The following is a 13,952-nucleotide window of genomic DNA, read 5'->3' on the forward strand; positions in this document are numbered from 1 at the left end:
AGAGATAAAAAGTGAAATGAACAGAAGCAAAAAAAACAGATATCATATTCCCAATTTTTATCGGGCAGTTTATAGATGATTAGAGATGATTTACTTTCGTGTCAGCCACTGAAATTGCCGTGACATCTTGTTGACTACGCACTGAATTAATCTCCAGATATCTTTGTTATTAGTCGTGACATACCTCTGCTGTAATCTCTTCCATGTTAATCTGATACGAGAAGAAGAGAACAGTGAAATGTTTGAATATACATCTTGTGCGTCTGTTTCACTCGACGATTCAAGTATCTCCTCGTTAAAAATATGAAATTACTCGATGATAAATTGTTAGTTCTCACGAATTTTCCAGCATTCTCGACGTAAGAATCTCACTGCCAGTCCTCAGCAATTTTTAGGAATTCGAATAAAACGCTAAAAACGTTTGTAAACAAAATAAATAACTAGTTGAAAACGGTGGTTGGACTGTAGGCATGTTGGTGATAAGGTGTTATCTATAGGTATATGCGATGCATGTATTTGGTATCATTTTTACTCATGATTGATTGATTTCAGGTTCAATTTTTTATAGCCCACTGTAATATCATTTCGACAAAAGAAAATAGCAAAATCTATACATTTATGAGAGACTAACGAAGATAACTATCAGTCACGTCAACGATTGATAACAACTGTCGTCAATTAATTAATTAATTTGTAAACATGTGAAAAAAATAATTGAGTGAAAATTTATCTGAAGACGAGCCTTATGAACACCCTCTCACTCCCAAATTACTCACCTCATTCAGTTGATGAAATTAATGATGAGAAAAGGATATGAAAAATGGCAATTGTCCAAATTAAATTTTTATTAAACACGGTTTTTTTTTGTTTTCTGTAACATCGAGGACGAATCATATAACATAAATAATTATTGATCAGTATCACTTTCAGCGCTCAACAATGAATCTACAAGTAACACTGGAAGATAGTACTTTTTTTTCTTTTTCATTTTAAAAAGGGGGGGGGGGTGGCGACGGCGTTTCTCTCCTCCCTCTATACCAGTGCTTCCTCATTTATATTCATCTACTAAATCGTTAATTGTTTCTCATCTTGAATCACGCTCTATCGCTCACTCTCATCACTCTCTCACTCACAATTTCAGATAATTGCTCCATTAGTCATTAGTTCTTTTTTTATTTCATAGTTATTTGAATTTTTATCTTTCACACAGCTACGCAAGTTTGGTACAATAATACCTCATTCTAGTCTACCCTAGGTACGTGCAATAATAGCTTCAAGCATCAATGGTGGTATGTACATTACACGCGCACTATTGCAACTGATAACATGGTTTTTTAAATATTCTCCCGGCGTTATTTTATCTCATCAGCGAATACAATAGTTTCGTATAGTATTTTTCTCATTGACATTTTGAACGGATAAAGGGGGGAGAGAGGAAATCGTCTGGATTGTGACATTTTTGCGTTGTTTCTACATTATTCTTCTTCGTGAATCGATAGGACGAGGGAACGACTCTTATTCAATCGCAGAAAATGTTCTGGAAGTTTTCAATTTCAAAAAAACTGTCTTTTCCAGCAATTTCTGTCCTTCTCATCCTCGTCCCCATTCTCAGGCAAGTAAATCCCACATAATCTTCCCTCCAACCGAATGTTGACCCGTCGCCGCGAGAATGATCGAAAGAGCGGTAATTTTTTTTTGTTTTCACATTACGATTTATTTCGATCCAGTCTGTCCCCAATATAGTTGGCATTTTCAAGCGAGAACTTTGCAAACACTGTGATATGCATTCACTCGAGACAATTAATCCCGTTCCATTCATCACAATCAAACAGAAGTAATCAACATCTATTTAATCGAAATAGTGTTATTCTCGAATTGAGAAGCAAAGAGAAATGCCTTCCCTCGCCCGGAAATGCCTCTATACGTTGAGCTCGATGTTTTGTTATCAGGTAATACAAGGAGATACTGCCACAGTCAATAAAACACGGTGAACGGGTTAACAGGTAATTCTTTCAATCGATTCAATCTCGCGAGACTGCACTCAATGGATAATGTTTTCATTGGGCTATTGATTTTTTTCGAGGATCTAGGAATCAGACAGAGCCAATTGCCAGCTCCCAGACAATCAGCCCTGTGGACCCAGGGTTAATCCTCACTCTCGTTAGCACTGAAACAATTCCCTGCGCACCCGCTACCCATGGACTCAACGAACTTATTATGGAATGTACAAATTGTTACATTTTGTTTTTCATTATTCTTTCATTTTAACATTTATTCGCCTCACGAGACCATTCTCAGGGCCTCGTACACCTCAATTTCGGTTTTAATGCGCCATTCGTTCATCTTCTGGCGCATCATCACGTGTTTTTAATTATTATCTTTACATTCCTGGATATTTGTGGATGGTGAGCAGAATTGATGCTGGCCATTGCAACAATTCTTGGATTTTACGACTATTTAGCTTCCATGAATCCCCGAACATTTGTCGTTACTCTATTTTTTTTAAGAGAGTCGACTTCTCGTGAAAATTCATCGAAGAGTTTCATCGTTAATTCAATCAAGTTCAAGCAGCCCCCGACGAAATTGACTTAATACTATCGAGTATCGATCTTCTGTTAATATTTTTCAATTCATTAATATTTTCCTTCTAGTATACACGCAAAGTTCCCGCTATCAGAAATCCATTCCTCACGATGCATTCCTCCCTTGCGCACTGACGCGTATGTGCTCGATAATTAATAATTCATTAAAAAACTCAAAGCAGGATTTTTTAAATGTACAAATCTTATTATGCTGATGCTGAATTTTTACCCAATTTCGAATTGTCGTTTGCTCACGTGCAGTTCAACGCGTTTTTTTTTTCACTTTTTTGGTGGTTTATGAAATTTTAACATGAATTTTCATCGCTCACATTGATCCACAGAACACCATACGCCGCTTATTATTATTTTCCACTGTTTTTTTGCATAATACAGTAATTGTGCTAAGTATTTCTCATTAATCAATAGAACCGCATTTTTAATGGTATTTTCATTCATTTTTTTCCGTTTATAATCTTTATACACTGAGTAGAGCCGATTAATTTAATTGATAATTCAATGTCAAACTATACTACAAAATGATTACTATACAATGAAAGAGAAAGGTTCATCTTCGGCGTGGAGAATCAAGAATAGTGGCTATTTTTTTTTTCATGGTTTGTGTGCCTTCATTCTCGCTGTGTACATCTCTGGTCATTCGTGTTTGCATACTGTTGTGGATTATTTTCAATTATCTCGCACTATTTTTAATCATCCATAGCTCAATTGCAGCCGACTGCTGTACACACATTTTTTATGGGAGAAACAGGACTCGAATTGCTGTCTGTCGCGTTTTTTTTTTTCGTTAGTTTTGTGTCTTTAAATTTTTCGAATTAATCTTCTTGATATTTAACAATGATGAGATTACAAGGATCTGATGCTTGATGGTGGGTACAATATGCAGAAATGTGACTTCTCTTAAGTAAAACGTCGAAATATGTTGCAATATTTATTTAGTTTCTTTAGGGAGCGTTGGTTTTTTTTATCAATTTTGTTCTTCAGCGGCAGGCAATAGTGTCTTGTCATTCCTGCCTCGACTGTTTCAGTGAATTCATTTAATTGCAGGTTTTTTTTTCTTTGTGAATTTTTTTAATTCTTGGCGTAGAGGAAGATGGCAACGATGAGACCGTAGAGACCCAGTACCTCGGCGAAGATGAGGATCAGGATCATACCGACGAAGAGACGTGGCTGTTGGGCTGTACCTCTCACACCAGCGTCACCCACTATTCCAATCGCAAAGCCTGCTGCCAGGCCTGAGAAACCGACCGCCAGACCAGCACCCAGGTGAACGAAACCCCTAGAATATTCGAGGGTAATTAATACATTACGACATTACGACATTCTGATTTGTCACTCGCTTTTTGTAAATATTTTTTCTTCGGGAGGTGGTGAAATTTTTTTGACTTTGGGGTCCTTTATCTTCTATTAAAAAATAGGTGAAACATTTTTGATTTAGGAATATTTCGAGTTTATCTTAGCTTATGAATATATCAAATTTTAAATAGATGGATAAATATATTAATTTTTTTTTTAATTTTATTATAAATATATATGTGATAGCTACGCTATGCAGGAAATATGAACGGGAAAATATGGTTGAAAAATTGGAGAATAACTTCTCCATTATATTCATTCAACTTCATAAACTTTATAACGTGAAAATTAATATTGAAAAGCCCACGTAGACCTTGAAAGGTCAGCGCAGGCTTGGCGAAGTAGATTGCTGACCGAAAATGTTTCACCTATTTTTTAATAGAGGATTAACAGGAAAATTGATGGACAGTTCTTCGCAAAAGCTTACATTGTCACAATTGAGAAATGGGATCGATTTCATTGTTAAATGCACCTAATTCCATAAACCTTACAACATAAATTTTTCATCGTGAAAATTTTTAAAGATCATTTTTCAAATTTTTTCTCAAATCTAAAGATAATAAAAGCGGGCATTACTCCCTTTAAATGAATAAATGAATACATAATGATCAAAAATAATAAAAATGAATGAAAAAAAACTCATGAGATACTTATACTGAGATATTTGATTATAATGAGAAAAAATTGACGACCGAGACGAATAAGTCAGAGAAAAAAATCATTTTTTAATGAATATCTCGTAATCTAAAGGAGACAGTAAAATTTTAGTCATGACATTTTTTGTAGCTCTCAATTAGGTCTCCAAAAAAGGTAATCACGAAAATTTCATTATCTCCATGAGCTTCGGAGATACTCCTCAAAATCTCAGCAGAGAGCCGAGGCGACTGAACCGTTTATCGCTTGGCTACTGGAATAATTAAATTCAATTGAATTATTTCCTCTTCATCGTGTCCACCAACTCCACAACTTACTTGTACAAGGGATATTGGTCGGGTGTCTGTATAGACCCAGCAATGAGTACAGCTACGACTAAACCATAAATGGCAATGATACCCGCCATGACAACGGGAATGATGGATTTCATGATGAGTTCAGGCCTCATTACAGACATGGCTGCAATACCCGTGCCAGACTTCGCTGTGCCATATGCCGCTCCCAAAGCTGAAAAAAAACACAACGAAAACGATAAAGACCAGTCAATACCCATCGCCCCTCATCTACGCTAAATCCGATTTATCCGGGGATGAAATTGTGACGTCGTACGAACTATTCTCCCACAACGTTAATTCCTAAAGTTAACGCTGGAAAATGGATTTCTGGGTTATATTACGTGGGTAAATAATTGTCGCCGGTGCCTAGGTGAGCATTAATACGGCCTTATCAGTGGATTTTTTTCGCTGGTATCACATGATGGGTGAGTGAAGGGTAAATAAGGTGTTTCACTCGCTACTCTCATATCATTATTCATTTCTAAGGTTGAAAAACCAAACGAGGAGTCAATTTAGGGGACTCCTAGGAGTGGTACATTTATTGGATTTCGGTGAATCTTGGGGGCCCAAGTATTTTTTAAGGGGAGACTATTATGAGTTTTGAACGTCCCGGGCTATTGGAATAAGATTTCTCATACATTGAAGATCGATTATATGTGTCTACAAAACGAATAATTGGTGCAAAAAAAATTGTTTATTGCTCGTTTACCAAATAGTCAAGGGCCTGCAATTTTGAAACTACAAAGGTTCTTTTTTTTCAAATTTTTTGGAAACATGTGTAGTGAAAATTGCAAATAGTTTTTTTGAAATTCAGCTCCTACACAACTAATTTTACTATTATTTTAATAAGAAATTGTACCATTCATGTGAAATAGCTTGAAAAATATTTCTGAAAGAATCAAGAATATTTTTTAAATATTTTAAGGATTATTTTTCTGCCTATTTTACATGACTGGCGCAAATTTTTATGTTAAACAAAACGAAATTAGCTGTTTAGGAGTGGAATTCCGAAAAACTAATTCGTAACTGTTATTGTACACATTTTTTCAAGAATTTTGAAAGAAAAAAACCTCTGTAGCTCGAAAATTGGAGGCCCTGGACTATTTTTAATATTTAAAGCGTCTGTGGGGCGAACGAACAATAAACAATTCATTTTTTTGCACTAATTATTCGTTTTTAGACAGCTGTAATCGATCATCAATGCATGAGAAATCTCACTCCAATATCCCACGACTTTTAAAACTCATTGTAGTCGGAGGGAAAAGAGCTCTAATTTTCAGGGACATTTTACTAATTTTCAGACATGAAAATTATCCTCACTCATTTTTATCACTGAAATTTGGTGACATTTTCCTAAAAATGAGATATGAGTTCCTGAAAATCAGTGTCATCACTCTGAAAATTACTGACAAAATCACAGAATCTTGCACTCCCTGAATTTCGCGCAAATTCTTAATAATCGAGCATGAATTTTCAAAAACCAGTGACATGACGAATCACTAATTTCGTTATTATAAAAAAAAAATTGCACCATTCATGTAAAACAGCTTGCAAGCCAGGACGAAAAATTGAAAATTCATAGAAAAATTGAAAAATCCCTTGAATTGAATTTTCCACTGTAAAATGCCGACGCCGAGCCACTTTCCAGATGCAAACGACATCATAATGGCCCAAAAATCCTCGAAAACCCCCAGCCCCCAGATACCCTCACCTCCATAAACCAAAAACTACGGTCATTACACGGTATTATGACCCCCACCGATGAGTAACAGCGACCCCCGGTAGGAATGCAAAATATTTTCCCTAATTCCCCGAAACACGAGCCCTATTCCCTCCCCATTCCTCTTCACGTGCATGATTATTGATCAGCTGGTTCCACCGGGGCCCGAGTGCTCTACAGCTCTCTCGAAAAAACCTCTCGAAAGAGACTATGCATGAGAAACAATAGCGCAAGTATTCCTCTCTATTCCCATGCAAGCATGTCGATCGATACGGCATTTAATTCCGAACTGAGCGAAAATTAAATAAGAAAACCCCATGGTCGTGGGGGGCCCAGCCCACGAGTCACATGAGTCTCACGTTGGCAGTCACATGACAGTCATGTAAGAACAGCGAGCTGCGGGGGCGTGGCACAGAGCAACTCTCCATGTGCACCTCAGTCAATCGAATTGACCGAAAGCCTGGAAAATCAATTTTTTCGTCTTAATGGCAAGAATCACCGAGAACATCAGTTGTGAGGATTTTTGGCCAGTCACCAGACATGCCTGCCGTCTCTCTGTGTGCGTGCGAATGCGCAGAGAGTCGAGACAGGCGCGTTGTGAATTACCAACGGGAGAGTTTACTGGCTGGCCCATTTGGCTGTCGATCAAGATCTCCCTCGCGTCTTCAACTGACAATTTTTCATTTCCAATTACTCGAATTTTTCCAATGAGTTTCAATATTTTTCCCGAGGCTGCGGGGGGTGTAGCGGGGCCTGGGGGGGATCTCCAGGGTGAGGACTGGCCGGAGGAAGAAATGCAGGGAAAGGGATTCGTATTGATCTCCCCGCGATAGGGACAACCAAGGGAAACCGCTGCGCGCCACCAATTCAGTCTTCGGTATTTGATCATCGATCGCCGAAAATTCCGCCTTTCGCGTCAAACGAAGGGAGAGAGGAATTCATTGCTATGCCAATTCGTAGTGTTTTTTCCCTCATATTTTCACGGGCAATTAGATGCTGCTCGTGAACCAGACTGATCGAGGTCAGCGTTACGAAATAATCGCGGTAGAAAATCATCGGTGGAGCACAAGTTTCACTCGTCCTGCTATCACGTTTTTCAATTATTACGAAACAATGAGTATTTCGTACCGGAGACGGGGAATTATCGGTCGAGTGGGCATCTGGAATATTTGAATTTCGGGAGGAATCGAGGGCTCATCACTCGTCCGAGGAGATAACAAATTTCCCTGTGAGATTTTCCACTCGCTGGCGAGTGTTAACTCGGTGTAAAAGCAATTGAGAAGAGTCTAAATTGATTCGAAGGAGAAAAAATGCCGAGGAAAGATGAAATAATCACGAGATGGCGCGTCTGGGACACTTCATCCCTACCCAGCTGCAATACCCCACTGGTTAACCAGAGAACCATCGATCCGCGGAGTTTTCCTTATCTCGTAATTATTTTGGAAAAGGGAATGATAAACGCGGAAAATGGCGTGTTCGTCGAGAATGAACACACTTGTGTTTCTCCGAAATGATACACCTCCCTCTCTCTCTCTCTCTCTCCCCCCCGCCCACTGCAGGCTGTAGTGAACCTCTCGGGGAGGAGTGAAAATACCAAATTGCTATTGAAAATTGTATTTTCGGAGTGGCTGTGGTTGTTGGCCCCCGAATGAATGAAGCCTGAAATAAAAATACATGCGAATAGCCGTGGACAGGAGGACTTACCGGAGAAAATAATGGCAGAGGCGGCGCCCATAACTCCAAAGAAAGGCCCGTAGACGGGATGCTCTTCGTCTAGCATTTTGTTATTTCGTTGAGTTAGCGCGACAACACGGAAACAAACCCCCCGATTTAATGATTTTTAATTTAACGTTTTTTAAAACGCTTATTCGAGGGTCAGCGAGTATTTACAGGTTGTCGGGGGGAGGATTTATTTTAGATTGAAACACGAAAGGCCCGTTAACTGCTCTTGGCGATGAATCAATCCTCGCGCACTCACTTCACTAAACTAGTGGCACTGTCAAATGAGGGCCTACTGGGTACAGTGGCGGCGGGTCATGTGATGAGTGACGAGTAAGGTGGAAGGACCGTACGGCAGACCCGTGACCACCGATGGGCGCTCTCATTGGCGTGCGGGTGGACGGATACAGGGGAAGGACCAATCGCGGCGGCCGTTTCATCTCTTATGACCTGACGTCAGAGGTACTTGTAGCTCTACCGGCCGGAAGACGGCGTACCACGTTATCACTCGCATTTCCGGTATTGACGACCGCGTGACCAATAATTTTCGCGTTATTTTCGACATTGCAACGAGTAAATTCAAGATAATTCAGTCATTTTCGGGAACATTGGCTTCTTCGGGTTTTTTTTTGTTGGTTGAAGGGATGACAGGAGTTTTTGGGGCGAATGCTTTTGGTTTTATTACTTGATGCCCCAATTCGAAGGTGGGGAGCTCGGGAGGGCGAACGCAGCCTCGGCCTCGATAAAATTGAGATATTTTTTTTAACAATTTGGTGAAGTATTTTTGTTTCTCGTTAAAGTCTGGTTTGGCTTCGTTAGGGGATTGGAATGCTCATTTGATTCAGTTTTGCGACATTCAAATGAGATGGACTGGGCGTTTTTTGAGCGCGTGACCAATATTTTTAGCGTTAATTTGGTGATTCCAATTATTAAATTTTCTGTGGGATATTTTTCACTAATTTATATAATGCCACGATTTTTCGGGAGGCGAATTGGGCCTTATGTTTGCACTATTTTTTTCCACGAAAATTTATTAATTTTCTGGGTCATTGTCTTCTTGGGTTTTTTTTGTTGATTAAAGTGATTGGACGATTTTTGTGGGGCGAATGCTTTTGATTTTATTCCTTCATGCCCCAATTCGAAGATGAGAAGGCTCGGGAGGGCGAACGCAGCCTCGGCCTCGATAAAATTGCGATATTTTTTTTCCCAATTTGGTGGAGATTTTTTCATTTCTCGTTAAAGTCTAATTTTATAAATTTTATTAGGGGACATGGCTTGTGAGTCCTGGTTAGGGGATTGGAATGCTCATTTGATTCAATTTTGCGACATTCAAATGAGATGGACTGGGCGTTTTTTGAGCGCGTGACCAATATTTTTAGCGTTAATTTGGTGATTCCAATTATTAAATCTTCTGTGGGATATTTTTTACTAATTTATATAATGCCACGATTTTTCGGGAGGCGAATTGGGCCTTATGTTTGCACTATTTTTTTCCACGAAAATTTATTAATTTTCTGGGTCATTGTCTTCTTGGGTTTTTTTTGTTGATTAAAGTGATTGGACGATTTTTGTGGGGCGAATGCTTTTGATTTTATTCCTTCATGCCCCAATTCGAAGATGAGAAGGCTCGGGAGGGCGAACGCAGCCTCGGCCTCGATAAAATTGCGATATTTTTTTCCCAATTTGGTGGAGATTTTTTCATTTCTCGTTAAAGTCTAATTTTATAAATTTTATTAGGGGACATGGCTTGTGAGTCCTGGTTAGGGGATTGGAATGCTCATTTGATTCAATTTTGCGACATTCAAATGAGATGGACTGGGCGTTTTTTGAGCGCGTGACCAATATTTTTAGCGTTAATTTGGTGATTCCAATTATTAAATCTTCTGTGGGATATTTTTTACTAATTTATATAATGCCACGATTTTTCGGGAGGCGAATTGGGCCTTATGTTTGCACTATTTTTTTCCACGAAAATTTATTAATTTTCTGGGTCATTGTCTTCTTGGGTTTTTTTTGTTGATTAAAGTGATTGGACGATTTTTGTGGGGCGAATGCTTTTGATTTTATTCCTTCATGCCCCAATTCGAAGATGAGAAGGCTCGGGAGGGCGAACGCAGCCTCGGCCTCGATAAAATTGCGATATTTTTTTCCCAATTTGGTGGAGATTTTTTCATTTCTCGTTAAAGTCTAATTTTATAAATTTTATTAGGGGATATGGCTTGTGAGTCCTGGTTAGGGGATTGGAATGCTCATTTGATTCATTTTTATGACATTCAAATGAAACGGCCTGGGCGTTTGGGAGCGCGTGACCAATAATTCTAGCATTATTCCAGGGATTCCAATTATTAAATCCTCTTTGGGGTATTTTTCACTAATTTATAACACAATTTATGCCACAATTGTTCGGAGGACGAATACTACATTTTACTTTCACCCCAAGATTTCAATGCTCATTTGATTCATTTTTACGGCGTTCAAACAGACATGGGCGTTTCTGAAGCGCAAGAACTCGTGACTCAATTAATTTTTTCATTCCCGAAGTTCAAGACGATTCGATAAAAATTTGATCATCTAGATTTTTACTGCTGACCCATTAATTGGTTCAGTCTTATCCGATTACGGCTTTCTATTATCTGAGGTCAATATCTTCATCAGATAAAAGTCAGTAAACGGTAGTGCGATTACCATCGGCCTTGGATTCCCTCTCATTCCATGATTACTGTTGCATCGGATGTTATGCAATAGGTTCGCTCATCGTGAGGAAGACACCACTGGGCTGATCATCTCGTAATAATTCTCAGTGAGTTATCAATTTGTTCACACGAGTGGAGTCAAAACTGATTTCTCGAGATGTGGAAAATGGAGATGTTGAATATTGCCGCCAAGAGCTGCGGTGAACGCAACCGGAAGTCAACGCTGCTCCATTCAAATGTCAAGCACGCATGGTACTCTGCATGCTCTCCATTGACTTTTTACGGTGGAGAATTAAATATTTAAACACCCGAATTTATGGAGTAATTAATCAGAATGAAATTCGCGTACAAGGTAAAACAGAATAATTCCTTCATTTTTTAATACATTTGTTCTTTTATGCCTGACGTTGTGGTTTAGACGAATGTTTACGTGCTCTGTTCCTAACCTCTGCTCTTTATAAACAAAATATTCCGAATTATTTAGGCACAAGGGAAGGAAAGCTCCAGTTTTTAGGGGAATTCTCGTAATTTTTGGGATTAATCATTGAATTTTAAAAATGTAGGGGAGAATGGGGCAAAGTGGACACTTCTGAGGCTTTTTCAAATGTCAATAGCTCATTCAATTTTTAATGAAACGGGATTTTTTTTCCGTCGAGTGGACAATTAGGGGAGGTTGGGGTAAAACGGACACTTTTGACTTTTTTTTTTAATGTCAATGAGGGGTTGAAATGTTGATCAAATTTAATAATTTTTTTTTCAATACAAAGAACAAGTCTTTCCCTTGGTGACGAGCCTAAACTGAGCTCAATTGATCAATTTGCTTCTGAGTTATGAATAATTTTAAAAAATTCTAAAGTGTCCGTTTTACCCCACCCTCCCCTAAATTCATTCCTGAGTTTTGAACATTAGAAAAAATGGCAAAAGTAGGGGACGGCGGGGTAAAATGGACATGCCTGTCGCTGGAAATTAGTGACTAACTCACTTGATTTTATTATTTTTCATTCGTTCAATCTCAAAATCCTGGCATCCCTGATAACTAGAATTTTTTTCTCTGTTGATTCATATTTATCGCCATTTCTGTAAATTGCGCTTCGGTTGTCAATAATTTTTCGAATTAAAATTTAGTTTAATAATTTCACTGCACAATAAGTATGTCAAATGCCTGATGCAGCTAAAATAATTACGGAAATGTCGCATCCTTGATTTCACATGGTCCTGAAGATAATTCTAAATTATTAATTACTTTATTTACAGTTCAGTAATCTTCTCGGTACAGTGTACCGAAAGGGAGATTTAATATTTTCGCCTGATGGAGCGTCTGTCGTCAGTCCCGTTGGAAACAGAATTACTGTATTCGACTTGAAGAAGTGAGAAATTTTCCTGCAGAGACTAATGATCAAATTCCACGTAATTAATCCATTCTCACTTCCAGCAATAAATCAACTACTCTCCCAGTGGAGTCCAGATTCAACTTTACTGCTATTGATTTATCCCCAAATGGGAATATACTCATTGCTATCAACGAGGAGGGTGAGGCCCATATCATCAGTATGATCAGCAAAATGAGCATTCACAAGTACAGGTTTAAAAGACCTGTCAAGTGTGTTAAATTCTCACCTGATGGAAAACACTTTGCAGTCTGCAAGGAAAATAGAGGTAATTGACTAAATTATTTAATTAGATTTCATTCAAATCACTATTTTTTTTGTAACTATTATTTAGAGATTAATCCATCACTTGAAGTAAATCTGAAGTTATTATGAAGGTGTCTTCAGAAAGAAGAAAAGACATTCAAACGAATTCGCACATTGTTGGAAACAAAATTGAAATTTCATCGANTGTTAGTTCTCATGGAATAATTGACTAAAATTTGTAATTTCCAAGACGTGTACCGGAGTTTTAAGTCAACAATTTATAACAGTACACCACCTAAACCTTTCGGGGTACAACTGACCACAAATACATAGAAACAATTTGTAGATACCTCAGAGAATGTAAATTACAATTTAAAAAAAATTCGATTTGGGAGGGAACAAATGATAAAATTTCAGATTCCACTACAAGTTCAGTGAAATTCCAAATATTTCTAAGCAGGAAGAGGAGAATTCCCTAACTTTCTTAAATTTTTCATGAAAACATGAATATTCAGTACCAAATTATACTAAATTATTTAATTAATGGAAGATTTAAGAACACATTTACTTGAATTTTCCGGATGTCTGTTAGTTCTCATGGAATAATTGACTAAAATTTGTAATTTCCAAGACGTGTACCGGAGTTTTAAGTCAACAATTTATAACAGTACACCACCTAAACCTTTCGGGGTACAACTGACCACAAATACATAGAAACAATTTGTAGATACCTCAGAGAATGTAAATTACAATTTAAAAAAAATTCGATTTGGGAGGGAACAAATGATAAAATTTCAGATTCCACTACAAGTTCAGTGAAATTCCAAATATTTCTAAGCAGGAAGAGGAGAATTCCCTAACTTACTTAAATTTTTCATGAAAACATGAATATTCAGTACCAAATTATACTAAATTATTTAATTAATGGAAGATTTAAGAACACATTTACCTGAGTTTTCCGGATGTCTGTTAGTTCTCATGGAATAATTGACTAAAATTTGTAATTTCCAAGACGTGTACCGGAGTTTTAAGTCAACAATTTATAACAATACACCACCTAAACCTTTCGGGGTACAACTGACCACAAATACATAGAAATAATTTGTAGATACCTCAGAGAATGTAAATTACAATTTAAAAAAAATTCGATTTGGGAGGGAACAAATGATAAAATTTCAGATTCCACTACAAGTTCAGTGAAATTCCAAATATTTCTAAGCAGGAAGAGGAGAATTCCCTAACTT

At 37.8% G+C, this 13,952-nt stretch overlaps 2 protein-coding genes across 2 annotated transcripts in view; one reads left to right on the plus strand and one right to left on the minus strand.

Moving 5' to 3' along the window:
• Positions 1 to 827: 827 nt before the first annotated feature.
• On the minus strand, positions 828 to 8,699 carry LOC107037488 (V-type proton ATPase 16 kDa proteolipid subunit). Its single transcript, XM_015256059.2, has 3 exons — positions 8,367 to 8,699; positions 4,925 to 5,114; positions 828 to 3,876 (listed from the first exon to the last, which is right to left on the minus strand). The coding sequence occupies exons 1-3, from the start codon at positions 8,440 to 8,442 to the stop codon at positions 3,669 to 3,671; spliced, it is 474 nt and encodes a 157-aa protein (XP_015111545.1). The 5' UTR covers positions 8,443 to 8,699; the 3' UTR covers positions 828 to 3,668.
• Positions 8,700 to 11,318: 2,619 nt separating this feature from the next.
• The window catches only part of LOC107037133 (periodic tryptophan protein 2 homolog), a 7,612-nt gene continuing 4,978 nt past the window's right edge, over positions 11,319 to 13,952 (plus strand). The window contains exons 1-3 of the mRNA XM_015255521.1: positions 11,319 to 11,426; positions 12,329 to 12,441; positions 12,507 to 12,730. Of these exons, the coding sequence (XP_015111007.1) occupies positions 11,409 to 11,426; positions 12,329 to 12,441; positions 12,507 to 12,730 (355 nt within the window). The 5' untranslated portion in view covers positions 11,319 to 11,408. The remainder of the gene's footprint in view (positions 11,427 to 12,328; positions 12,442 to 12,506; positions 12,731 to 13,952) is intronic.

This window comes from Diachasma alloeum, unplaced genomic scaffold (genome assembly GCF_001412515.2).
Source record: "Diachasma alloeum isolate Michigan unplaced genomic scaffold, Dall2.0 Dall_scaffold_00177, whole genome shotgun sequence".
Lineage (NCBI taxonomy): Eukaryota > Metazoa > Arthropoda > Insecta > Hymenoptera > Braconidae > Diachasma > Diachasma alloeum.

Bases quoted from the DNA above. Each gene is read 5' to 3' on its own strand.
- LOC107037488 (XM_015256059.2), bottom strand. From the start codon at position 8,442: ATGCTAGACGAAGAGCATCCCGTCTACGGGCCTTTCTTTGGAGTTATG. The intron at 5,115-8,366 runs GTAAGTCCTCCT...GTTTTTTTTCAG, and splicing joins CTCTGCCATTATTTTCTCCG to CTTTGGGAGCGGCATATGGC. The intron at 3,877-4,924 runs GTAAGTTGTGGA...CGAATATTCTAG, and splicing joins GACCAATATCCCTTGTACAA to GGGTTTCGTTCACCTGGGTG.